Genomic DNA, 23206 nt, shown 5'->3' on the forward strand with positions numbered 1-23206 from the left:
AAGTCTAAACTGCTCATCTATTAGCAGAGTAAATGTTCCGCTGTTAGCTGCAAGAGTGAACACAACGGTCTTCGTGTACTCATGTGAGGAACTGATGATCCAGTGGATTACTTTTATTTTTCATTGCAATGTCACCATAACAATAGAAAAATCTTTAGCATTAGCGCTTTGTGCCTCATGTGGCTAATTTTACCATTAGCTTAGATCGTATGCCTGCAGGTCACAGCTCTGTGAGACACTTAGAAATGGTGGAAACTTTAAGACTGATTTAAATAGGGACTGGGTGGGTTACTGTGTTTTCATGTCACCTGTTGTGCATAAGTGCAACCTAAACTCAGTTTGGAATTTCTATCATGTCTAACTCTTTTTGATGGAAATATTGCCAAGTTCAGAGCATAGCAGTTTTCAAATTATATGTATGGTGAGTCTGTCAGCCAACATTGTGATTAGAATATCAGTAATTTAGCCATGCAGAGAAGCAACTTTGAAACAGCTCTGAAGTAACTGCTGGTTAACATGGTGTCCCAATGGGCTGCATTTCAGTTAATTCTTTATACTTGCTCTGTGGTGTAACAACAGAAATAGAAATATGTAATGTCATCTAAATGAGAACAGCTTTATTGGGAATTCGACTGTATTAAAATGTAGTGTATGTGAGCAGAGAAAGCAGGAGTGAAGCACAAGTAGCTAAAACTATGGGTCATACCGTCATGGTGACATAACATCTTAGCAGAGAGAGCTGAAAAATTGAAAGACACATTCTGGGGACATGCAAGACTTTCAGTAATTTGGTGAATGGGATCACAGTATGGGACAATAAAAGGGTCAAAAAACACAGTGAAATAGCTTTCCTTCTATGCTATCAATTTCTAAATTTCAGGCCATTTGGATTCTGCGAAGCGTCTTGAGACAATCTGAATTATAACTGGTGCTATATAAATAAAACTGAATTGAATTAAACCCAAAACATGCATCTCACCCGGATGTCTTCCAGCTTGTATTCAAGAAGGCTTCCATCAGGCTCCTCTAAACCTGCCCACTCATCATCTCCTCCCACATCTCCTCCTTGACCTTCGATGATGATCTCAAAAAACACCATCTTCTCAGAGAAGCGACTGAAGCTGTTGTCAAAGCAGATTTCATAATCTCCCTCCTCTGTGGGTTCCACCCTGAAATAACAAAAAGTAAAAAGATCAACGACAAACAAACAGGGCAAAACTCTGGAGGGTCAGTAACATGAATTATGATCAAGGCCTCGGGTCACTTACACGTGGACTCCATCAGAGCGTCGAGACTCGTAGATGAGCTGGACGCCTTTAGGGGAGATGATGGTGAAGTCTACATCCATACCAGCACCTGCTATCACCTGGAAGCACACACACAAATTCACATACACAGTAAGCAACATGTTGATTTTCAAAAGACTAAAATAGCATCAAGGATGTTGCAGTATATAGTCTGAATCTAAACTACTAGGTCACCAGGACACACTGAGGTAAACGTTTTCAACAGAGATTATATGTGCCTTTCAAGAGAGAGCACAGGAGTCTCTTAGATTGAGACTCTCCCACTAAACAAACAAACTGCTGACAAGCAGGACTTCACATTACAGGACTTGCTGTATAGTTTGTTTAAACTTACATGTTAAATCCATCTCTAGTTTAATTAAGATTAAAGATTAAACCTCTAAAAACTCATTTCTGGGTATAAAAGTCACATATATAAAAAGTTCCTTAAAAAAAAGATCCCATTCTGTCTTAAAATGACTTGTATGTAACACTACAATCTGGAATCTTTCAATTAAGATGGTTGATTTGAAAATGAGTATTTGTTGCTGGAGTTTGATGCTTGATTTTGTGCTCCTGTTTCTCCCCCTTTCATTTTTCTCTGGGTTAGCCAGGACCAGGACCTCACTTCAGGCGTGAAAAACCAGACACAGTAGCACCAGGATCTGAAATCATCATACAACCTATTGTTTACTTAGTGGTTATACGGACTTACAAAGCAGCTGTGTGTAGCGTGTTATCTCATTTACTGTCCAAGATTTTGTTACTTTCCTGAGTGAAGTGTGAATGCCAAGAAAACTATACCTAATGTCAAGCATGGTGGTGGCAGCATCAAAATTCCTTCTACTACATTTTCTCATAGTACAAAAAAGTAGTTTTTTTTTTTGTTCAAACTAATGGCAATCTTGATGGTATGCTGTGCTGTCATTACAAGCCATCTGATCCTTGCACAACCAAAGTCAGAGCTGTGTTCGTATTCTAGACACAAAAGCAAATATATTCTTGGAGGGTGTTACCCCAGTTTAGCCCCATTTCTCTGAACTGGTTTGTAATATTTGTGGATGGGTGTCCGGTTTGACAACCGCAGAGTCACGTTGCTGCTTTTTGCGGATGATGTGTTTCTGTCCATTTCATCAGCTCGTGTACCAAAGCATTTAGCAGCTACGTGTGAAGCGGCCGGAATGGGAGTCTGCAGCCATGGTCCTCTCCATCTGGGAGTTTATGTTTTTCAGGATCTTGTTCAGGAGTAATGAGAAAAATAGAGTATGAAATGGAAAGATGGACTGGGGTCAACATCGGCAGTACTGTGGGCGTTATGCTGGACTTTCCTGGTTTAAAAAAAAGCTGAACCGGAAGGCAAAGCTCACAATTTACCAGTCAATCTAATCCTTCTCTATGGTCAGGAGCTCTTGGTTCTGACCAAAAGATTCAGCTCGCAGATACAAGTGGTCGAATGAGTTTCCTCAGTAGGGTGGCTAAGCTCAGCCTTAAAAGTAGGATAAGGCGCTCAGACATCTGAAGGAAGGTCAGAGTAGAGTCGTGCTTCCTTCAAGTCGTAAGGAGTCAGCTAAGGTGATTTGGGTGTCAAATTAAGGTGCCTCTGGAGTGTGTTCGTTAGAAGGTTTTTCAGGAGGAGACTAAGGGTAGACCCAGGACTTGCTGGAGGGATTACATCACTCATCTGGCCTGTGAACACCTTTGGACTGCCCCAGGAAGAGCTGGAGGACATTATTAGGGAAAGCAATGTGTGTGAATGCCCTGCCTAGGCTGCTTTCACGGCAAATCAACACCAAATAAATGGAAGAAATGGATAAATGGTTATTTTGGGTATGCACTTATGTTAAAATCTTGCACAACTGATGGTAGATTAAATAATTGACTTTATGGATTTTAAACGCTGATTTTCTGGAAAATGTGATCTAAGTTTACAGAAAACTATTATTACATCTTGCTGGTCACGTTAACGTCCTAATTATTTGGTTAATGAAGGAATGCAAGCTGTCATTTGCTAAGAGATATAGTGAAATTCTAGCTTGTCAAAATATGCACACACCACCAGCATGTCAGCTAACGTTAGCTAAAGGAAATAAGGGCTCGTAAATAGCTCGTAAATATAACGGCTCATTATGCCCTGTAGGAGACAATCAGCTGTGAAGACACTGAGTGATTGTGTCAGCTGAGCACACAACAGTTACCTGATATTCGACCTCCATCGTGCCATTCTTTATTGCTGATTGGAAGAAACACTCGGATCTTCCAGCAGGCAGCAGGAACGTGAACTCGCTGTCTTGGTTCTGCCCGAAACTGCGCACAGAGTCGACACACACCAGAAACACAACCGCAAAAACCAGCAACCGACCTCTGTTCCTGGGTTTCCCCCGGAAAATATCCATGGCGAAAATATTTTCCAACACGGGGCTATCTAAGTTCTGCCATCTCCCCTGCATCCCTCTTCCGCAGCAGAACTTTACGACATTGTGATTGGCTGGAGGCGCCCGAGCGAGGGCACCGCTGCCAACCAATCAGAGGACGAAGAGTAGCAATCTTCCTCCAATCACTGCAGGGATCCGGTCCTCACCGAGAGGAAGAGTAAATGCTACAGTGTGCTCTTTATACAGGGTAAACCTGGGTAAGACGGTCAGACTAACTAACATGTCTATTTTTATCTTTCAAAATTTAAATAAATCTACCAGACTATTTTTTTCTTCTCTTTTTTTTTACCACACACACACACACACACACACACACACATATATATATATAGCCTAGACATTGTTAATGTGATTAATGACTATTATAGCTGGAAAGCAGCTGATTTTTAATGGAATATCTACATAGTGGTGCAGAGAAACATTTCCAGCAACCATCACTCCTGTGTTCTAATGGTACATTGTGTTAGCTAATGGTGTTGAAAGGCTAATTGATGATTAGAAAACCCTTGTGCATTTCTACATTTCTGAAGCAAGATATATGGAATTATGTAGCAAGCAAACAACTGTGAAATAACTCTAAATATGTTTTATATTTTAGATTCCTCAAAGTAGCCACCCTTTGCTTTGATGACAGCTTTGCAAACCCTTGGCCTTCTCTCAGTGAGCTTCATGAGGTAGTCTCCTGAAATGTTTTTCACTTCACAGCTGTGCCTTGTCAAGGTTCATTTGTGGAATTTCTTGCCTTCTTAATGGGTTTGGGACCATCAGTTGTGTTGTGCAGAAGTCAGGTTGGTACACAGTTGACAGTCATATCTGACAACTGTTAGAATCCATATTATGGCAAGAACCAAAAGAAACGACAGTCCATCATTACTTTAGGAACTGAAGGTCAGTCAGTCCAGAAAATTGCAAAAACTTTGAATGTATCCCCAAGTACAGTTGCAAAAACCATCAAGCGCTACGACAAAACTGGCTCACATGAGGACCGCCCCAGGAAAGGAAGACCAAGAGTCTCCTCTGCTGCTGAGGATAAGTTCATCCGAGTCTCCAGCCTCAGAAATGGCAAATTAGCAGCATCTCAGATTAGAGCCCAGATAAATGCCACAGAGTTCTAATAGCAGATACATCTCTACATCAACTGTTCAGAGGAGACTGAACCAATCAGGCCTTTATGGTCAAATAGCTGCTGAGAAACCACTACTAAAGTAAAGCAACAAGCAGAAGAGATTTGTTTGGTCCAAGAAACACAAAGAATGGACATCAGACCAGTGGAAATCTGTGCTTTGGTCTGATGAGTCCAAATTTCAGATCTTTGGTTCCACCTGCCGTGTCTGTGTGCGATGCAGTAAAGGTGAGTGGATGGTCTCTTCACCATGGGTCCCACTGTGAAGCATGGAGAAGGAGATGTGATGGTGTGGGGGTGCTTTGCTGGTGACACTGTTGGGGATTTATTCCAAATTGAAGGCACCCTGAACCAACATGGCTACCACAGCATCCTGCAGTGACATGCCATCTATCTGGTTGTTGTTTAGTTGGACCATCATTTATTTTTCAACAGGACAATGACCTCAAACACACCTCCAGGCTGTGTAAGGACTGTTTGACCAAGAAGGAGAGTCATGGAGTGCTGCATCAGATGACCTGGCCTCCACAGTCACCTGACCTAAACCCAATCCAGATGGTTTGGGATGAGATGGACCACAGAGTGAAGGCAAAAGGGCCGACAAGTGCTCAGCATCTCTGGGAACTCCTTCAAGACTGTTGGAAAACCACTTCAGGTGACTACCTCATGAAGCTCATCCAGAGAATGTCAGGAGTTATTTTCATAACTATTTACATTGTAGATTACGAGGTGAAGGTGCTAACCACCAAGTCACTGTGCAGCCCCAAAGTCAAGAATGACTGGTCAAAATAATTAAAGCATTTTTAACTGTGCCCATAATTTCCCAGACACTGAAATCTTGAGTCCAAACAAACACACTGTACCTGCAGAGCACAAACTAATGAATTCATATACAGAGGTTTGGAAATTTGTTTCAATCTATTTTTGAATCAATATGACTTGAAACATCATTAGTCCTATATGTAGATAAAAAAAAACAATGCAATTCAACAAAATGAGATAAACATTATACTTGATCATTTATTTGAGAAAAGTACCAAATAATATATTAATGTTAGTGTCAAAAGTGCATGTCAGCCACTTTGTTTTTTTGAAGAACACTAATCCAACAAAGTTTACGACGTTGTGATTGGCTGGAGGCGCCCGAGCGAGGGCACCGGTGCCGACCAATCAGAGGACGAAGAGTAGCAATCTTCCTCCAATCACTGCAGGGATCCGGTCCTCACCGAGAGGAAGAGTAAACGCTACAGTGTGCTCTTTATACAGGATAAACCTGGGTAAGACGGTCAGACTAACTAACATGTCTATTTTTATCTTTCAAAATTTAAATAAATCTACCAGACTATTTTTTTCTTCTCTTTTTTTACCATACACACACACACACACACACGCACACACACACACACACACACACACATATATATATATATATATATATATATATATATATATATATATATATATATATATATATTCAATGCATATGTTTGTAGAAATAAAGGAGAAAAATTTCCTCCTTATGTGCAGCACTGATCAACACTTTCCGGAACATTTAGCAGCAGTTATTGCTGCACAAGGGCATCACTCAAGGGCAGATACTGAAAGCAAATGTTTGCACGTTTCTGTGTCTGACAGATATGTAATACTGGATAATTTTTTCTTAATAAGTGACCAAGGGTAATATTTTAGTTTCATTTGTGTAATTGTGTTCTCTTTATCTACTTTTAGGACTTATATGAAAATCTGACAATATTTTGGGTCATATTTTTGTAGGAATGTATAAAACTGTCAAAGGGTTTGCAAACTTTCAAGCACCAGTGTAGCTGTTATAATGGAATAGTGAAAAATGTACAGTGCTCCTTACATTAATATTCACAAATCATATTGCAATCCTGACCTCAGTATGCACAGTGGCAGTCATAACTGGGACAAAATGTAATTAATTTATAATTTAACCATAACTGGGTTAAGCTATTTCCAGGTTCCATAAACACAATCAGTGAAAGCTGTAGTATGAAAAATGAGAAACAAAATTAATTAACTGGGGACACTGTTTTAATTTTCTGCAGAGGACCATTTTCACAGCTGCAGCTCTGATAATGAGAAAGTTTGCTGGAGGTGGGCTGATTTGGAAGCTGTGGCAATACTCACTGTTACTGCAGATGCCTGGTCGCTGACTAAAACTTGATCATCATTAACTTTATTACTTGCAGCTGGGTCTGCCCTTCTGTGGCAGTTTCTCTAATGGGACTGCACGAAACAGAATGACACTACATGTGACAGTACAGCTACATTTGCAGGCCTGGTTAACTGATTTCTAGTCTGTACAGCAAATGCTCTTATTCCCCGGTTCCCTTTCTGGTATGTTGTCCTAAGCTGTGTCTAAAATCTTTTCTGCTTACTCTACTTTACTAAAAGCATTTATTCTTTTCAATACTATAATTAAATTGTAATGAGACACTGAGTCAGCAACTGAAGTAGCACAATGGAATTCAGCTATCATTAATTTTCTTATGTTCACGTGTGCTTTTTCTAAAGTGATGTGTCAAAACATAGGTGTAACTAACAGTTGTGAGAACAGTAATTTGTGATCAGCTCAGGTCTGATTCTGCATGCTGTCATGGGTTTCTGAAACTATGAATGGATTTATCACTAATGTTATTTGTTCTTACGGTTGCAGTCCTCTCCCTTGTTTTCTTCAAGTACTGTATAGTGTCACCACCGCAGATTCAGATCAGGCCAATATGAAACTAATAACTGAGAAAAATGATTAATTTTCTGGTCCAGTCAATCTCTAAAAATAGGATAAAGTTTGTGATGCACCCACTTGTTTCCATCGTACTAGTTGTACAAACCACATACTTGACAAATCTTTGTTTCAGAGATACAGAAACATCCTCATTTTTATTGCAATATACATATTTCAATATAAAAAGGAAATATGAAGAAATATGTGGCAAATTTTGTGAAGGACAAATAGGGCGTGTGCAAAATAGGAATTGGAGGCAGCATATAAATAATAGAAAATAGGTGATAATTGGATTGAATGGAGCCAGTAAGAAGCACGAGTCAGTAAAGAATCATTACCAGGTATCAGTTGGAGCTGACAACAAAAACAAAAACCTGAAATGGAGAAGTGAGATATTTTTGATGACATAGATAGTTGTGTAAAATAAATTTTCTTAGTGGCATAGCCTAACTCCTTGTGAGTGGTTGTGATTGACTACAGCTGCTGACTCCTCTAATCCACTTTAAAGTGGGCCCGTTTGATACACTCATGAGACTTAGCCAAGAGATGCTGCTAAGAGATGATTGCTCAGGATGGACACAAGTCAACCAAGAATCACCAAAAAGCAGGTCCACAGTGAATTAAAAGATGCTGGAACACAGGTATCAGTATCCACAGTCATCACCATAAGCCATGAAAGAAGAAAGTCCTTTCTCCAGAAATGGCACCTTAAGGCTTGACTGATCACAGGGACAACAAAAAGGGCTTCCGGAGGAAAGTTATATGGTCAGATGAAACAAGAATTGAGCTATTTGGCCACAATGACCAGATATATGTTTGTATGTATGTCTTTTTGGTTTGCAGTTGATTTTTATATATTTCAATTACAATAACTTGGTTTGTTTCTGCATCATCTCACTTTAACCACTAGGATCAAATGTTGCATCTACATCAAGTGGTTGAAGGACAGAAAATAACTACCAACTAGTTTGATAAGCAAACATTTGAATATATTTTTACGCAAAAATGCCAAACATTTCATGACTCACCTTTTTAAACAGTTTGGATTTTTCCACTTGTCTACATCTACTACTTATGTACTGTCGTTATTTGGGAGTTTGGGGCTGTTCAGTATGGCAATATGAGCTATGTGAACGTGTCATTTGGGGATTTTGGCTATTGACGTTTGTTGCCATTTTAAATCAAAGCAGAACTTATTAAAATGAGAGAACAATATTAGTCCTGGCAGGAGAAACAAACTATATGGTATCTTGACAGTAACAGAACATGAAACAGTGAATTCAGTTGTTAATTTAGCCACCTAAAGTGCACAGTAAAAAAGAATTAATATGTTCAAAGCTATTTGAATGTTAATTCAGCCATCATTACAACAGAGTCTGTTGAGCTATCTATCTAATCAAAAAATAAATTATATTTTTTAGTTAATTTTACACAGCCAGCTGCTTGATAAAGCTGTAATTTCACACCTATGTAAATCTGAGACAGCCCCTTGAAGTCCCCTCTAATCCATGGTTAAAAATTTAAAAAAAAAGCATGTTTGAGTTTTAATAAAATACTAGCACTTCCAAGAGACTTTTTATGGCATTTAAAACTAAGCAGAAGTCATTTGGTGTCTTTCGCTGGAAATTTTCTGTGGTTCTGGAAAATTTTCAGTGGTATGACATTTCAAAACCACACAAAAGTAAACATTGTGTATGTAGGATAGATTTGCCACAAATATATGTACCACAAGAATAAAGTGATCTATGAGAAATGTAATAGATTTAACATGCCAGAATGTAAACCACTGATTAAATGGTAAATGTACAGTTTGCAAAAGGCACATTAGTCTTTCCATTTCTGGTATTTAAAATGAATTGAATGTATTTGGATCACTTTCAAATGTATTAATGCTTCTATAACATCTTGTTGATATAAACAATGACTGGCATACGTGTTTGAGCCACCTGCAACCTGATTAAATTATTTGTAAAGGATGTATTCATAGCATTTTATTTTATTTTTTGCATTATGTTCACACTTTCATTGAATAACATGCATGACTTCCCCAGAAAATGAATTGGTGTGTTTTCACAGGACATTATTAGTGAAAAACTCATTTAATAAAAGTGATATGTGAATATGGCAGCCAACTATAGGTTCACACCTAACTCTCATTTTTCCCCCTAGACATGATTAATGTCTGCTTTTGACATTATCTTATTTGTTATCTTCCGGACTTTGCTGTTTAATGTGGTGAACCTTCTCTTCAACTGATGTTTTTTTTTTTCTCTCTAAAAAAATTCTTGCTAGCTGCTACACCAGTTTGGTATTCATGTGAGGTTATGATGCAAACCACTTAATTAGTCATTGCAAGTACTTGCTAACCACTTACTCACCACTTACTGTACATTCCCAATATTAAACATGATGAATAAATGTTAATCCAGTGGAAAATTTGTTACAGGTATTCTAAGCCGCCCTCTTCATATTATATTTATTGATATCAAATACACAAATATCATGGTAAAAATAATACAATTTAAGATACTTTCTCTTACTACTACCTTCATCATCACTTCCACTATAATCTCTAGTCTTTAATAACCTGGCTGTGAGGATAGATGTATGAGTAGGTCCCCTAACTACACTCTGAACATAACTAAGACTAGTCGATTTTACATCCCTCAAGATAAAAGGTTCCATATTGTGTCCCTTTACAGCAAATTAATCAAAGTCTCCCATGTTCCCAGAAAATGTCTTTTAGTTTTTCAACTTAAGGTGTTGCAAATATGGTTAATTTCACTATGACCAGTTTTATTCCCATTCTGAACAGTGCCTGTAGCTTTAAATATAGTTGAGTGGCAGCTGACCTCACTATTTTCAGGAAGAAGACTCTCTCAGCATCTGTATTTGACAACATGGAGGAAAGCAGTACAGCAGCCGACTTAGACATAAATGTTTGAGTGAGACCCGGACTTTGCATCGCTTTTAACTTTCCCTCTGAGTGATTATTTCATAAGGAAATATTGTCTAATTCAAGCACAGCTGTTGTTTTTGATCCATAATTATGGTGTGTTTATAAAAACAGTACAGAGTCGCAGCATGAAAATGGCTCTGAAGTGACTGCTGGGTAATTTGCAGTGTTAATGGACAGCTGATTTGTATGTAAATGAGAAAAGGTGTATTGGAAATTCAGCTGTACTGAGATATTATATATGTGAGCACAGAGAGCCGGAGAGAAGTAAGCAGATGTATAGCTGACACCGACTGGAAGGAGCATTATGCAGATTTTTAGCTCAAATGCTACTGCTTTTAGAAACTGAATAACTGTCTAACTAAGGGGGTGGCTGAGGAATGACAGTAGTCAGCATTTTCAGATTTTCAAAATTTTAAATGTACACCTCCAAACTTTTAAGACATACAGAACACGATAACAATGATTTTGACCCTATGTGACCTTTAAAGTCACTCCAGCAAACTCAAATATGTGCATTATACAATGCAGTTTACTATTACCTCTGTTTTCAGTGTTTGCTCGTGTTGTCAGCTGCAATAACTGTCACCTCTAGGGCTCAGCAAATTGTATGTCAAGGATTGTCTATTCCTCAGTAGTGTTGCTTCTAAAAAGCAACAACAAGAACTCCACCCAGGTCCACTACAACTCTACACTTCCGTCTGTCCTCCCTTTATCTTTATCTGTACTGAAGTGTGTGTGTGTGTGTGTGTGTGTGTGCGTGTGTGTGTGTGTGTGTGTGTGTGTGTGTGTGTGTGTGTGTGTGTGTGTGTGTGTGTGTGTGTGTGTGTGTGTGTGTGTGTGTGTGTGCCTTTGAATGACTGAGGTAGGATTTATAGTGTGTGGGTAGAAAGTGAGCCAGAGTACATATAGTTCCACCATATGGAGTCTGTCATGTCAAACTGCCCCCTCCTACAACAGAGAGAGAAAAAACCCAGATTTGTTTCACATTACAGAGAGTCACACACAACAAAGAGCAGATCATCAAATTCTTAATTCATTACATTTGGCACAACATTCAAACAGAAGAGAAATAGAAGAAAACAGTTAATATCAACATTCACAAACCACATGCATGGAGCAAATGTGATAAAAAAAAATAGATATATCTATAATCAACACAGACTGACTACATTTGTGTACCTCTGCTCAGGTGCCCACATATACAAAAGTCAGATTTCCACTTGCAGGATGTTCTTACTAAGCGCACGTAAAATCCTAAATTTCCGGTAATAAAAACTGTGAAAGGGGAAAAAAAAAGGAAGAGGACAAGCATCCTCAAAATGTAGCAACTCTGACCGTAAATAAGGGAGGAAAACAAAAAAAGAGATATTGCTTCACTGTCTCCAATTCTCTGCAATGCATTAGTCATCTTCAATTACTGCAGGTTGATGCTGCTCGAAGAGTTACCAAAAGCTCCTCAGAAAACAAATAAAATGTTGCTCAAAGCATCACCTGAGATGTTTGTGTAGGTGCAGGTGAGAAAGTTGTAGCCTGGTGGTGTGACAGTAAATGCACTGTTGGTGATAGTATGATTCTGTGGCAGCAGCAGTGTGATCAGACGTCGGATGTGTCTTTAACAGCTTGACCACCCAACTTCAGCTTCCACAGACACCTTTTTCTGTGTTAAGTTCAACGTCACAGTGCGTGGTTCAGTTGGTTTTAGAATTGTGTCTAAAGTGTACTTCAGTGAGGCGAAGGGAGGGATCATAGACTTTTGTCAGAAAGTGACAAAAAAGCGAAGTAGCTACAGATACAGAAAAAGCAAACCAAAGTCTTCAGCCTAGAGCACGAAACACAAGGAGTGAGAAACTGAAGAGAGAGAAAAGGAAGTGTCAGCTGTTGGATGACAACTATATTCAGTAGTTGTAGGGAGTGTCCCACACACACACACACACACACACACACACACACACCCTACTCACTACTCTCTCTCTCTCTCTCTCTCTCTTCGTCTCTATTTCTATGCCTCTTCCCCATGTCATCTTCATTTCCTCCTTACTTGCTTGCTAGCAATATTAGTGATAGCTGACAGCAGGCAAGACAGCACAAGAGGTGAGAGGAGAACTGAAATCTGTACAGACACGATTTCTCAATCAGAGAGAAAAAAATAACATGCAGTAGCATAGTTCAGAGAATGCTATTCATTCTTTATTTTGAATTTGTGCTGAGAACACATTTTCCATCCAGCATCCCACACGAGCCAAAGAGGACTGTACAAAAATCCAACCTGAGCTACTGGATGGTTGACTGAGCCGATACAGGAGCATTTAAATTCAAGGTAAGCGCCCTTAAAACTACGCTGAGGAAAAAAGTTTGATTTATTAAACCTGCTACAGCTGTCTTTGCTTGTGTGGTTGAAGCAGCCAGGGTCTGTAGAAATCACTTAGTTTCCCAGAAGCTGGTCGCAATACATGTGCTGACTGTAAACAGACATCTGAGGCTGAATCTGCGTGACTTTAATGCTCTTTCACTGTCTGTTTCTATCTTCTCTCCTGCCTGCCTTTCATATCTCACCTTTCTGTTCCCTGTTTGTTGGCTTTACCTAACCTTTTCTCCCTCAGTGCGCCTTTCCTCTCACATCAGCCCCTTTGACCTTTAGCCTTTACATCCCAGGTGGAGTGCAATCTGGTGGGATGTCGGAGGCCGGTGTGGGTACCTGCCCCCAGGTGTTTGTGGTGGACAGCCAGGCCAACTACGTCACCAGCACAAAGAAACCGAGGTGGGGAAGAGCGGGCCAAAGGTTGCTTCTGCCACTGGTGGTTCTGGCTGTTCTGGGACTCATTATTGAGGGATTTTTAATCCACAAGCTTTATCAAAAAACTGAGGTGAGTGCCGATGCCTGCATGTATCTGATAAAAGCAATTGGAAATTCCTATTTTCGGGAATTTCCCTTTTTTCTTTACGTCATACTGAGATGCGTTGGTGTGCAGCTGAACACGTTTCTACATGGACTATCATTTGCTCTTTAAGTTACAGGCCGATAATGAGAAACGTGTCAAATGGACTCCTTCTCTAGTTCTACTTCCCTTTCCTTTCTATCTCAAGAGAAAACCCCACAACATGAACTTCACTTTTCTGAGACAGTTTCATAATGCCATTTATTACACACCTGCCCTTTTAATGTTATGCTGTCTGCATGTTATATAATAAGTGCTGCAGTTACTAAACTAACTTTCAGTGTCAGATTTTGTTGAGAAGCCTGAGGAAAAGATCCATTTGGCAGCTACTGTGTCTCTTAGCAACTGAAAGTGAAAGTTAGGATTGATGTTTTCTTATTTGCATTGGTCAGATAACATTAATCCAATCTTGAATTATATGAACCCATCTTAAAATAGTGACATTCCATATAACAATAATTATTCAGGTTTTTAAAAGATGTGCTCATAGTCTATGTGTGGATTTAGTCCTCTGTCTCCACAAAGGCAAGACTCTTTCCATCCTCTTTCCATCCTATTTCCTATTATTTATTGGTTTGTGTTTTCTATTGTTTCTCATTCTTTTTCTGCCTTTCTCCTCCTGCAGGCACTTTCTCTTCCAAGATCTCATTCTCTCTGCCAGAATCTGTCCAATCCCCAAACATCTGGCCAGATGGTAAGTGTGGATGTGCAGTATGCACATCTTTAAGTATGGAGTCACACTGTCTGGCATGTGTTGGAGTTGTTACTATTTTTTTCTGTTTCAGGGTGGCACCATGACTCAAGTGGGATCTAAAGGTACTGAGTTACTATCTGTTGTCATAATTCATTGTGATTCATTACACAGCTAACACGATTTGACTACATAATAACATATCATAGCATCATTTTTTTCTCCCCAGATTTTCAGAGATAAAATACTTAATTTTGTGTTGTTTTTGTATTGATTGATTTATGGATTGACTAACTGGTTTATATGACCTTGATTTCCTCATCAGAGTCTAATGATATCCCCCCAGTGACGACACAGGCACAACAGAGACCGTTTGCTCACTTGATGGGTTAGAACCTCAAACTTAAATACTGAACATAACCTAGTTAGATGACTCGAACTCTAAGTTCAATGAACTCTTCTCTCTCTTTGTTCTCTTTTCAATCTCAGGTCCTAGTAGTCCTGCTGGGGAGAACAACGTGGTGCAGTGGACTAAAGAAGATGAAGCCATCACCCAAAACATGAAATATGAGAAAGGACATCTGATAATTGAGAAGGAAGGTTACTACTACCTCTACTCCAAGGTGCAATTAAATACTGCAGAAGAGTGTGAACTTATCCAGCACAGGGTCATGAAAGACACCAGCGCTTATGGCCATGCTATAGAACTAATGAAATCAAAAAGGTTAGTCACTGTACCACTTCCTTCCTTCTTTGTTTCTCTTCCTTCCTGTTGTTACAGATACTTGTGTGCCACCTGTTTGGTGAAGTGAGTTTATCTGGCATGTTTTCTCTAGTTTCCACTGCTGGACCCCAAAACCTACGACTGCAAAAACTTCTGGAAAGGAGGATATGTGGAATAATTTCCTGGCTGGGATTTTCCACCTGGAGAGTGGAGATAAAATTTTTGTCACACTGGACAAAATAAAGAAGTTGCGTCCAGGACTTACTGAAAACTTCATGGGGGCCTTTATGATATTTCCTTAGAGCCTTATAGAAATTTGTATGTCCAGCTTTGTGATCATATCCTATGTTTCTCTGAGTTAATTTACACCATATGTTGTGTGTGTGTTTTTTAAAAGAAAGTGTAATATATACAAAATACATAAACTAATATATACTGTATTTGATGTATTTGAATTATAAAATATGAAAAACAACAAATAGTTGTGATATAAAAAAAAAGTATCTGATATTCAGGTTGTATAAAGATACTTGATTTTTGCTACATAGTGTGTTGTGTTAATAAAATACTGTTTTTTATCGAACAAAATGAAAACTGGCATCAGTTCCTGATCATGTCCAGACAAGAAATAATACATTTTTATTAACAGATAATAAGTTGAAGAATCTGCTCACATACTAAACTGTGTGAACACACATACGAGTGTTTGGAAACAGCTTGGATGCATCAAGTGCACTGTGTTAAACCACAGACAACCCACATTATACAGATGGAACATACACAAACACCTGCAAGATTGTGTGCGTGTGTGTGTGTGTGTGTGTGTGTGTGTGTGTGTGTGTGTGTGTGTGTGTGTGTGTGTGTGTGCGTGTGTGCGTGTGTGCGTGTGTGTGTGTGTGCAGGATGTGGTTGAATAAGGATGTAGTGAGGAGAAGACGGGGGGGTGATGGGGTGTTTCTGAGGTGCTGGGCTTAGTGTGGCTGACTCAGCTCCTTTTGCACTTCACAGGGGAAAGTTTCACAGACACTGCTGCATGTTCAAATGGAACAAACCAACACGCAGCTTTGCAGAGAAGTAAAAGCAGGTTTAGTGTCCGAAATGGGATTTAACAAGGGAATTAGAGTGGAAAATAAAATGCAATAAGTGAAGAGTAATGTGGGAGTGAGAAAAATAAGACGACGCAGGAAACAATGCAGACAGGTAGACAGGTAACCAAATCACCATGGCGACAGAGATGTGAGTGGAAAGACTGACCTCAGATACACATGAAATATGTGGGTCATTTCCTGCAATGAGACACAGATAAACATCTGTGCATCAGAGTGAAACACATAGACCAAGATACTCTTGCAAACTTGTGCATGAAAGAGATAAAGGCAGATCATGTTGCTGCTGTTGTTACTGAAATACAATCAGTGTTGCTCAAATGCAGTACTGAAGTACAGTTCTGAGACATGTCAGTTAAAAAGATCAGTTTTGTGTCATTTGATTTTTACTTTTACTTTATTTTTCATACCACATTTCAGATGCAAATGTGCAACTTTTTATTCTGTTACATAAATTTGACAATTGTACTTATTATTTATATTGAAGATGGAAATTTTACATCCACGGTAAATATTTAGCTTATAAAATCTGATGATTTTTCTAGATACTATTTTTTCTGTTAAAAATTTTGCCACCCTTGTATATATTGTAAATAAAACTGCTGTAACAATGTAAATTTCCCCTGGAGTGGGGAGAAATAAAGAACTTTATCTTATCTTTATCTTATCTTATAAAACAGCTCAGCTGAGCTCCTGAGTCTCCTTGAACCTTAATGCATCAGTAACAATAAACAATGTGACAGACAAAATGTGGTGTGAAAGGACCATAATAACTTCTTTCACCCGTTTTGCTGAAAGGTTTCCTAAAGAATTTTGATGCACCTTTACCTTTGCCAATGAGATTTTCAAGGTGCATTGCGGAATAACACATAAAAGCTCCTGCCTACATTTACTGCTAATAAAAAAATGTTGCCAGCTAAGTAACCTTGAGGTTAACCATGTTGACTGTGCTGTATTTCCTTCCTCAGAAAACATTTGCAAAGGCATTTATTATGTTGCTGAAATCACATTTATACATCAGTTATACATATTTATTTTAGGTCTTCTGGAAATATGACAAAATCTGCTGGGTCAAAAAATATGCATACAGAAACTTGAACTATCAGTTTTATTTATGTAAAAATCTAATTTTCTAATTAGCCTTTTAACCTCTCATGAGTGATTACAATCGACTGCAGCTGCTGACTCCTCTGAGCTGTTTAAAATGAGGCTCATTTGATGCACTCATTAGACTCGACACACATCTAAAATAGCAAATTATTGGCTTTAACGAGTCAGGAAAGTCACTTCCTTTTGAAAGCAGCTACAGATCCTGAAATCATCTGTGCAAACAATAGTTTGTCAGTGTAAAGTGCATAGTTGTGTCACTGCCGCGATTCAGAAGAAAACACACTATCACTTGCTTCTGACAGAGAGTTGGTCAGGATGGTCAAGAGTCAACCAAGAATCACCAAAAATCAGGTCTGCAGTAATTGTGTCAATGTCCACAGTTGGCTGATTCAGCAATACAATGACCCCAAACACACATCAAAAGTGGTAAAGAAATGACAAAATCAGGCTAGAATTAAGGTTTCAGACTGGTCTCCCCAAAGTCCTGACTTAAAACCCAACAACCCCCTGTGGACTGTGATTAAAAAAAAAGCAAGTCTATGTCAGACAGTCAACAAACTTAGTTGAACTGCACCGATTCTGTCAAGAGGAGTGGCCAAAGATTCAACCAGAAGCTTGTTAAGTGTGAAACTGAGGTGAAAAAGACCAAGGGACGTTTGACCAAAAATTAGCACTGCTGTATATATATTTTTGACCCTTTATTTTGTCATATTTCCAGAATACTTGTAGGAAAAAAACAAAATGCGCAATTGTTTTGTGCGTGCGTGCATGTGTCAAAGATGCATGGGTTTCAATGAATCCGTCATTGAAAATTAAGAGTTCTAGAAGTCATCGGAAACCCAAGACTGCCATCATATACATGACCTTTACAAGTGTATGTAAACATTTGTTCATGACTGTTTATAGTGAGGAGTGATGAAATGTTCCTTTCGCTCTCAGCCACCTGTAGAGGTGTGCCCATGTTTGATTGACAGCAGCTGGCTGACTGCCTGAGTGTGGCTGTTATGCCATGAAGAAGGAGAGAGAGACAAAGTAAACAAGCTCGCTGTGTGGTGTACATGCAGCGAATCCTGTCAACACCTAACCATACCAAAGAGGCAAGTGTGATGTTTAATGTGGAGCAGCTGAGCAACTAATTAGCTGTCTAACCAGCAAACTTTTCCCTGCTGAACATTTGTTCGGTCATTTCTACATGGTGCAAAACAAGATATGTGTTCAAGTTTGTAAATTTGAGGAGACTTCAGCAGAAAAGCGGTTTGCTGTTTAAGGAGTATGGCTCTTGTATTATGAAGCATGCTGCTGTCTGCCTCAATCTGACCGTCTGCTCTACCTGTGATAGAACACTAACAGTTCCACTTTGCTCAGCTTTTGATTGGCTGCACTGAAATATCCACTTCCAGCCACTTCATTAGTTACACCTGTTCAACTGCTTCTTAAAGCAAATATCTAATCAGCCAATCATGTGGTGAAAACTAGCACATTTAGGTATGTACCCATAATGAAGAGGATCTGCTGAAATTCAAACCAGACATAGATTACAGGTGATTTTAATGAATTTACATCGTTGCTGGTACCTCATGAGCTGGTTAAGAATGTAAAAAGCTGTTATCATCTGGGATTTTCATGCACAGCCATTTGTTGGGTTTACAATAACAGAATAATGTAGTGGAATAGTCTGAAAAATTTGATTTTGGTGTAGACAAAACAATAGCTGCATCAGTGATTAAAACCATGTCCGTGTAGCTTTGTCTGTAGACTTCAGGTCATTGTCTTGCTGAAAAACAAATCTTCTTCCAAGTCACAACTGTCTTGCAGACTGTATCAGGTTGTTATCCAATATTTTCCAATATTTTGGTGCATTCATTTTACCCTCTACCTTTACAAGCCCTTCAGGGCCTGCTGCTGAGAAGCATCCCCGTATCATGATGCTGGTCAAAAAGCCAAATTAACTTACGATGATTCAATGTGTTGAAAAGCAATGAAAGTGAAAACTTCAAAGGGGATGTAATAGTTTTTATAGGCACTGCATATTGTAGAAGACTAAAGATGTAATTTAATTTGAGTTGAACTTAGAATCTTAAATCTGGACCTAAAATGCAGTCTTCAGTGCTCTGTTGCATTTGTTTGACCACCAGTTACAAATCTGTATGTACAGTGTGAAACCAATGATGAACGTGAATCACATCTCCCACGTGTACACACATTACAAATAAAATGAAAACACACTCATTGCAATGTGGCTCCACTGGGTTGCTGGATGTTAACTGTATAAGGACATTGTTCGATGTGCTCTTATATTGATGTGGAGATCTACACAAAGTGTTTATATGTGCGCATGTGTGAAATAAAGAGGGAGCAAATTATTCTGGCCTGGCACCAAGACAGAGTGAATGTGATATTTTCCTCTATAATGGAACGGTAAGATTTACCGGTATTCCGACGCTTTAGTATGGCTGCATCAACACTGGAGCTTAGAAACTTTCCAAGGAAGCTTTGAAATAGCAAAGACTAATTGTCTGGTAACTTGGCAGCAGCAGGTTGTGAACACAATACTGACACATCATTACTTTAAAAAAAAAAAAAAAACCACTATCCAGTAGTGAGAATGACATTTGGAGTTGTGTCCGTCTAATTAAGTCCAAGATTTCCTCTCTTTTAGCTCAGTTGTTGGTCTCTATCAACTGTTGACAAAAATATCTCCCTCTTTAACAGCTTAAAGCTTCAATATGTTCACCAGCTAGCTGTTAATGGTGTCAGTCTGCCATTTTTGGCTAAGTATTGTACATTCAGTGATCAAAGCATTTTCTCAGAAATCGGCTGCCTGCAACAACTGAAAATGATGCTATGAGAGTGTTGAGAGTAAAATGAAACAGTAACTGAGAGGAAATTCATTATAACACTCTACAAAGACAAGCAGAGTGACTAGATAACCCTCAATAGTTTCATCAGTACCAGTAACTGCTCTCAACCCCGTAAAAGCTGTTTTATGCAAAACATCAAAACAGATCCTATAAAATTAATATATATCTTTAAAAAAACAGAATTAGTTGGACACAATTTGTATTTTTCATTTTGACAATCAGCAGTTTGAAAGAAGAGTGGCTATAAAGCACTAAATAAGCACAAAAATACACATAAAATTGCGGGAAACATGGTACACACTACATTGATTTGGTAAAGCAGCTTTTATTTATTTTAGGTGTATAGAAAAGTAATGATCTAATTATACAGACTAAGTTTCTTCAAATCACATTGAGCATTTCCTTTTAGACAAATGCTAGAGCTTGCCTACGGCTTTCTGTGTGTGTTGATAAATGAAAGTCGTATTCCTATATCACAATAGCAAGCAATGCTTTTTTTCACTTGATATCTGCATCTTGCATGGGAGGCGTTTTGTTTGTTTGCTGGTTCACAGTTTTTTTTTTTCTTTTTTTCTGTAAACCGCACTCAGTCTTAAATAAACAGGATGTGATGTGCATCCAGTTCCCGGTATGGTCTGTGTAACAGCAGGGAACTTTCCCTTGCCTAATAACTCATATATTCACGTATTCCGATTGAAGCTTTGCGGCAATCATTGTTACGCAAATTTTTCCTTCTTTTTACACCAAAATGAACTCACCGTTTACCATATCCATGTTTAATACGGATAACAACAAAATGCATTCAACAATGAGTAGTTTGTCCACAGGACTTATATATTTTTCAAAAAGCAAAACACCTTTTCAATTTCTGGGTGCTTTGAATTTGTCCCTGAAAAATAACCACGTTAAAAACACGTCAGCCCTTTTAATCATGCTTTGAATAGGATACTTTTAAATCAGACTTTGCCTCTGCAAATGCTATTTTAGGTGCATAGTCTTACTCATACTGTTACTCATTCTTTGTCAGAGACATTAAATGACTCTGATTAACCAGAATAGATACAAATGCAGTCCCCGAGGGGCTCATTGTGGTTTTTGGGTGCAAAATTCAAACTACACATTTTTGTAAACAACAACTTTATGCTCCCAGATGTTTATAAAATGAAAACAGAGCTATAAAGTTACATTTAACACAATTCAGGCTGCTTAAAAATCGCAGTGTATTGCACATCACTAATGTAGTGTCTACATCAACATAAATATATACAGAAAAAGGCAGCATCATTATAAATACGAGTATTTAAATAGTCCCCTAACATCAAATAAATATACCATACAGTGAAACATATATACATATTTACATTGAATGAGATGAGTGTCATAAAAGCAACTACTCCTGAGGATCCACCTTTAGCTCTTTGGTTCTTTGTGTTATACCTTCAGTTTGTAAGAAACCTCATCATAGCTTTTGAAAATGGCCCCAGGGCCTACCTGTTTGCACTGACTTGGGCTTTAAGAAAACACAGACTGGTGTTCTTTAGTGATCACAGGCACGTTTGTGTCCAGATGACAGCAGTGATGCAAACACCGCAGCGTCCGTATCAGTTCATGAGGAACACCCCGAATCCTGAACCTTTACTTTCCAGTTTCCAGTAATTCAGTTCTCCCTCTGACACAGTCATCTGAGCAAACAGTTTCTCATCACTCAGCCTGCTCACAGTCCAGCACTTTCTGCTCACAGTGGTTGAATTTGCTGGAAGCTCCAGCTCACAGGTGAGCTTATCACCTACACGCACTCTGAGAAGTCCTGCGTTGCATTTGGAGGTGCAGGTGACTTTAAGATCAATGAACATTAAGTAGGTCCCCTCCTGTTTCAGCTTCAGTGAATGCTGCTTCTCGTCAAAGTCAATGTTGCTTCCCACAGATTTCCAAGGGCCTTGCATGAATTCAGCCCAGGACATAGTGGAGTTCCTCAATTCAACTGCAGGAGGCGACAAACACATTCACTTTAGACATTGTTTACACCAGCTAAATATCAAATTTGACACTCACATTCACTACAGATTTGTCAGAACCAGAAAAATCTATATTAATCCTGTCCTTTAATATTTCTATTGCAAATGAAGAATCTTTATATTTCTATTCATGTTTTTGTCAATGTAGAAACAAAAAGGCAGAAGACTTATTATGAAGCTAAAGCAAGACACCATTATATTCTACCTACTCTGAATAACTTATTGAAGCTGTCCTTTATTTTACATGTCTACATTTATCATATATGAGACTTACTTGAGATGGCTTCCAGGTAGGCATAATTCTGCATCTATTGGCGAAACAGAAAAGAAGATGCGGATTAAAATGTGCGCAGAGTCATGGGTCAACTTAAAATAAAACGTAAATAGCGGGATTAATTAGGCAGATTTTATGACATGAAGAAAAAAATAACTTTGCTTACTTTATCTGCTTGAAGTGCGCCTGTTTGGAGACTTGGGGTCTCAAGTTCACGCTGATTACGCAGAGTCTTTAGTTCGGACCGCAGCTCCATCACAACCATCAGTCCGCCGACGGTGAGAGCTGTCAAAGTCACAAACAGAGAAACGACGGACACGACGAGGAAAATGTCCAGGCAGCTTCCACGCCGGCGACCGCTTTCCTGGAGAGACTCCGCGTCTTTACTTTGTTGTCCCATTAATCGGCAGTGAAGTGTCCACAAACCTCAGCTTGTAGGTTCAGCGAATAAAACCCTTAAGGTGCAAGTGCAAGCTTTGGAAGTTTGGAAAGTATAGCTCCAGTTGTCGGGCGGGTTATCTTCACAAAGATGGTGAGCTCGGTATCACACAGTCCAGTCCGGACCGTTGGAGTGAATGTCTGCACTGTCGGCACCATGGTGGGTTTTATACTCTATTTTACGCGCGTTCAGTTTCAGACACAGAGGAAAAATGCGGAAGTCATGGGTTTCCCTGTCGCCTCCACACACACGCACACGCACACGCACACGCACACACACACGCACACACACACACGAATACACGCCCCCTTCCTTCGCTGCTCTGACAGGAGGTGAGAAAACTACACGCACAGACTTTCCGCAGCTCTCCTCGCTGTTGCGCAGTTGCGCCTCAGAGGCAGATGTGCGGTGGAAAACGAAAGGGACAGAAAAATGAACTGCCTCCAGCTTCACTACATTCCGACATAGCCCAAACAAAAGGCTCGTCTTCGTCTCGACACT

At 39.1% G+C, this 23206-nt stretch overlaps 3 protein-coding genes across 4 annotated transcripts in view; 1 reads left to right on the forward strand and 2 right to left on the reverse strand.

Moving 5' to 3' along the window:
* tmed1b (transmembrane p24 trafficking protein 1b) overlaps nt 1-3760 on the reverse strand; it is a 6742-nt gene extending 2982 nt beyond the window's left edge. The window contains exons 1-3 of the mRNA XM_023272365.3: nt 3482-3760; nt 1269-1366; nt 980-1169 (exon numbers count right to left, since the gene is read on the reverse strand). Of these exons, the coding sequence (XP_023128133.2) occupies nt 980-1169; nt 1269-1366; nt 3482-3733 (540 nt within the window). The 5' untranslated portion in view covers nt 3734-3760. The remainder of the gene's footprint in view (nt 1-979; nt 1170-1268; nt 1367-3481) is intronic.
* An 8817-nt stretch (nt 3761-12577) lies between these two features.
* Nucleotides 12578-15500, forward strand: LOC111569930 (tumor necrosis factor ligand superfamily member 14-like). 2 transcript variants are annotated; one of them, XM_023272383.3, is made up of 7 exons: nt 12578-12866; nt 13150-13413; nt 14111-14179; nt 14271-14301; nt 14502-14564; nt 14666-14900; nt 15013-15500. In XM_023272383.3, exons 2-7 carry the CDS (start codon nt 13222-13224, stop codon nt 15200-15202), a joined length of 780 nt encoding a protein of 259 aa, XP_023128151.2. In that variant the 5' UTR covers nt 12578-12866; nt 13150-13221; the 3' UTR covers nt 15203-15500. The 2 variants fall into 2 exon arrangements, with proteins under 2 accessions (XP_023128151.2, XP_023128152.2); XM_023272384.3 differs by having other exon boundaries at nt 13202-13413.
* A 5237-nt stretch (nt 15501-20737) lies between these two features.
* LOC111569932 (uncharacterized) lies at nt 20738-22966 on the reverse strand. The gene is made up of 3 exons (XM_023272388.3): nt 22433-22966; nt 22267-22300; nt 20738-21958 (listed from the first exon to the last, which is right to left on the reverse strand). Exons 1-3 carry the CDS (start codon nt 22664-22666, stop codon nt 21579-21581), a joined length of 648 nt encoding a protein of 215 aa, XP_023128156.2. The 5' UTR covers nt 22667-22966; the 3' UTR covers nt 20738-21578.
* Nucleotides 22967-23206: the final 240 nt, after the last annotated feature.

Source organism: Amphiprion ocellaris, chromosome 4, assembly GCF_022539595.1.
Source record: "Amphiprion ocellaris isolate individual 3 ecotype Okinawa chromosome 4, ASM2253959v1, whole genome shotgun sequence".
Taxonomy (NCBI): Eukaryota; Metazoa; Chordata; class Actinopteri; family Pomacentridae; genus Amphiprion; species Amphiprion ocellaris.

Bases quoted from the DNA above. Each gene is read 5' to 3' on its own strand.
- LOC111569930 (XM_023272383.3), top strand. From the start codon at position 13,222: ATGTCGGAGGCCGGTGTGGGTACCTGCCCCCAGGTGTTTGTGGTGGAC. The intron at 13,414-14,110 runs GTGAGTGCCGAT...CTCCTCCTGCAG, and splicing joins AGCTTTATCAAAAAACTGAG to GCACTTTCTCTTCCAAGATC. The intron at 14,901-15,012 runs GTTAGTCACTGT...TGTTTTCTCTAG, and splicing joins GAACTAATGAAATCAAAAAG to TTTCCACTGCTGGACCCCAA.
- LOC111569932 (XM_023272388.3), bottom strand. From the start codon at position 22,666: ATGGGACAACAAAGTAAAGACGCGGAGTCTCTCCAGGAAAGCGGTCGC. The intron at 22,301-22,432 runs GTAAGCAAAGTT...TTTCGCCAATAG, and splicing joins GCGCACTTCAAGCAGATAAA to ATGCAGAATTATGCCTACCT. The intron at 21,959-22,266 runs GTAAGTCTCATA...CGCCTCCTGCAG, and splicing joins CTACCTGGAAGCCATCTCAA to TTGAATTGAGGAACTCCACT.